General features: G+C 36.7%; 1 protein-coding gene across 1 annotated transcript; it reads left to right on the top strand.

The window, feature by feature from the left end:
* Window positions 1-2,207: 2,207 nt before the first annotated feature.
* On the top strand, window positions 2,208-3,404 carry LOC107616209 (uncharacterized). Its single transcript, XM_016318198.1, has 2 exons — window positions 2,208-2,552; window positions 2,679-3,404. The coding sequence occupies exons 1-2, from the start codon at window positions 2,208-2,210 to the stop codon at window positions 3,402-3,404; spliced, it is 1,071 nt and encodes a 356-aa protein (XP_016173684.1).
* Window positions 3,405-3,873: the final 469 nt, after the last annotated feature.

Genomic DNA, 3,873 nt, shown 5'->3' on the forward strand with positions numbered 1-3,873 from the left:
AATGAACGTAACTAACAACCCCGACCCTACTAAGAACTCCCCAGTTCTTACCCCTTCTCTCCTTTCCTCCCCCTCAGATGGAGACGGGCGTGATCTTCTATGAGTTTGAGGACCCTTACATCTACGAGGATCCGGTACATCACAGTTACTTCATCATGGGATTGGAGCCTCGTATTAGACGATATGCGTTACCTAATCGAGCTTTTCAACATCCTCTGTCTAGCCCGCATTTTGACCCTGATGCTCCTTACGACTTTCCCTTATCCTGGTTACATCCTGACGCACCTGGACATCCTTTTCCTGATGATCCTGAGCACCCTATACCAGCTCAACCTTTGAATGAGGCGGTACTTGAGCCTATCATTCCTGATGAGCCTGAGTTAACTGGTGACTACGTACCTGTGATACCACCAGAGTGGGATTTTCCCCCTGAGCCGATCCCCGACTTGCCACAGCCTGATGAGCCGGCACTACCGGACGGTGGAGTGGCTCCTATAAACGCAAACGGACCTGTGCTCGCGAATGGTTTTGTACATAGTGACAGCAGTGTTTCTGGTGGATCTGAGGGTATAGCTGTAGTTGCGGACGATGAGGAGGAGGAGGATCCTGAGATAGAGATAGAGCAGGATGAGGAGATGGACGAGCCTCACGGCGATTCTCCGAACGGCCACGTGTAGATATAGTTTGACTGTGGAAGGGGCATTCTTTTGATGACACTCTAGTCTGACATTATCTGATAGTTAGTCTCTCACTTGTGTTAGTACACTCGAGAGCTAGGAGCTATATAGTGGTTAGGCTAGCCTGGGCTCCAGCTTAGTGGATTTTTGTATGGGCCAGGCCCTGGGAGTGTCGTGTAAATATTAGCTACGTAGGATGACGAGGATGTAAACTGACTTGATCTTGTGTAAACGCTACATGTTTTGTTATAGTGTACATGATGTATATTATCAGCTGTATTTCTATGTTTCTTTATACCGCTTTTCTATTACTCTCAATGTATGCTTGTTTATTTTACCTGACCATCCGCAAACAAAAAAAAAAGTTACTCGTAAAATTGGCATCGCTCTAATAAGGAACAGGCTCATATATTAAATAATAAGTAATAATTAGGAAGGATACGTTAGTAACACTTAGCTTCTTGTATGACCATGGCATACTGGGAGTTGGATCGTTACATGTTACATCGTGCACATGTTATATTTATTGAGATTTATGTCTACGGGGGTTGACAAATCCATCTCCCATAAATTGGTTGGGTGAGAACAAATTCGAGCTACTTTAATGCAACAGTTAAGAGAAACTCATAGGTGTCGTGACATCCTACGCATGGGCCCTGATGCATTCTTCAATTGTGTGAGAAATTAAGAGCAACACGTCAAGTGAGGGATACAAAACATGTTACAGTAGAGGAGCAAGTTGCTAGGTTCTTGTATATAATAGCTCATAATGTGAAAACTAGAACCGTTTTTTTTTTACCACCGGTCTAGAGAAACTGTTAACCGCCACTTTCATGCTGTGTTATGGGCAATTATTTTACTAGAAGATGAATTTCTTCGACAACCATCTGCATCCATTATTTCTCCGACGATCCTTCACAATCATAGATTTTATCCTTATTTCAAGGTATGGACATGTACAATTACATGAATAAATAATTTTGATTGATATATACAATTTCATGTTACTTTATTAAATAATTGACTATTATTTAGGACTGTATTGGAGCTATAGATGGAACACATTTTCGTGTCAAAGTACCCATAGCGGATCAACCTAAATTTCGAGGGAGAAAAGACTGGCCGACACAGAATGTATTAGCTGCATGTGATTTTGATATGAAGTTCACTTATGTATTAACAGGTTGGGAAGGAACAACATCTGACTCAAAAGTTCTTAAGAATGCATTATCGAGGGATGATAATCTTAAACTTCCACGATGTTAGCATGTACATAAAACTATATTGTCTTATTAGTAGGTAAAGATTAGTAGTTTGTGTGTTTATACTAAATTAATCATTTTTAATTATGGATTCTGTAGGAAAATTTTACCTTGGGGATGCTGGATTTATGCTGAAGCATGGATTAATTACCCCATATCGAAGTGTAAGGTATCACTTAAAAGAGTATGCAAGATAGTTTACAAATAGTTTGATTTAAGATTATGGATGTTATTTCTATCCACTTGTTTTGTAGATTGAGAAGTGTTAATGGCAAAGAGAGCATCATGCCAAGGTGAGGCCACTAGTCGGGATACCCTAAGATGGACCGACGAAATGGATACAACCTTCATTGATGCTTTGATTGAAGAATGTCGCAAAGGTAATAGAGTGGATGACACATTTACTACAATGGCATATGACAACATACTTTTACTTTTGAGATCTATCTATGGTAACCACATCCGCAAAGAGAATCTTAAGAATAGACTCAAGACTTTAAAGGATCATTTTGGAGTTTGTTATGATAATTTTCATGGGCTTAGTGGATTTTCCTGGAATCTAATTACAAAGATGTTTGAAGCTGAAGCTGAAGTTTGGGAAGAATTGATTAAGGTATACTTTATGCATTTACTCTCTTTTTTGGTATTAAATGTCACTAGTAATTATTGAAGAAGTATCTCAATAATATATATTTACATATAGGCACAGTCATAATAAATATTCTTCTATTTGATCTAGGCAAAACCAAAAGTGAAAAAATGGATGCGTACTCCAATCAAACACTATGATAAACTATTTGAGATATATGGTACACACAGGGCAACAGGAAAATATGCTGAAAGTGCCAAAGAAAAAGTGAAAAGGTGGGAGAAGAATAAAGAAATAATTAACATGAATGATGATGATAGTTTCTTAAATATGGAAGAGGAGTGGAATGAGGATCCAATTACTCCTCATGCTACTAGTTTTACAATGGGTCATAGTCCTGAAATTGGTTTATCTAACCAATCAACTGGCTCTCAAGGAACATTATCAAGAGGTACTAAACGCAAAACAACCATGAGTGATAAATTAGAATCAGAAATGGAAACAATGAGTAAAGGCATTCAAGCATTGACTGACATGATGAAAGATGGGAATCATTTTTATGAGAGATCAATTAATATTACTGAAAAGCAAGTGTTAACAGCTGAAGAACAAGTGCAGGTAGTTAAGGAGCAAGTTCAAATTGCTAAACAACAAGTGCGAATAGCTGAAATTCTTGAGCAAAGTAGGCCTCGCATTTACTCTGAAAATAACGTGTGGACTGAGTTAGAGAATTTAGGGGTGATGCTAGAATTGCGCATGAGGTGTTACCGCTTTTTATGCAGAGAAGATAGAGCTAAGAGGAAATTTTTTGGTGTTTCAGTTGACGTACGTCTTGCCACATTATATGAATTGATGAAAGAAGCAGGTGCACTCTAGGAACAATAGTCCTAGTAATGTGGCTAATATTTTGAGACTGGCACAAATATAACTTTAAGATCAAGATAGGTACAAGTATCTTCATATTTTGTGGGTAACATATCTATGACTTAATTAAGGCTTATAATGATAATACCTCATGTCTTTGTATTTTGTGACTTTCATAACTATAACTATTGTTAACTATGCTATTAATAATGAGTTAGTCAAAAAAGTCTATGCTATTAGTAATGACTTGATCAAAGAGGTCCCTGTATTAAGTTTGTTAGTTTCATATGTAATGACTTGATCATGTAAGACTTTTTTTATGAGTTTATGTATTGAGAGAGTAGTAAACAAAAATAAAATTTATATTTTATCTAATTAGATCACGCTAACTTATTATTATTATTATTATTATTATTATTATTATTATTATATAAAATTTATATTCCTAACTTGTTATATTATAAATATAATTAAATTTTGT

The sequence above is a fragment of the Arachis ipaensis genome, chromosome B9 (assembly GCF_059453495.1).
Source record: "Arachis ipaensis isolate K30076 ecotype BB chromosome B9, ASM5945349v1, whole genome shotgun sequence".
Taxonomy (NCBI): domain Eukaryota; kingdom Viridiplantae; phylum Streptophyta; class Magnoliopsida; order Fabales; family Fabaceae; genus Arachis; species Arachis ipaensis.

Excerpts from the sequence above, each read along its gene's own strand:
- LOC107616209 (XM_016318198.1), top strand. The coding sequence starts at position 2,208 with ATGGCAAAGAGAGCATCATGCCAAGGTGAGGCCACTAGTCGGGATACC. Across the intron at positions 2,553-2,678 it reads TTTGGGAAGAATTGATTAAG|GCAAAACCAAAAGTGAAAAA; the intron begins GTATACTTTATG and ends TATTTGATCTAG.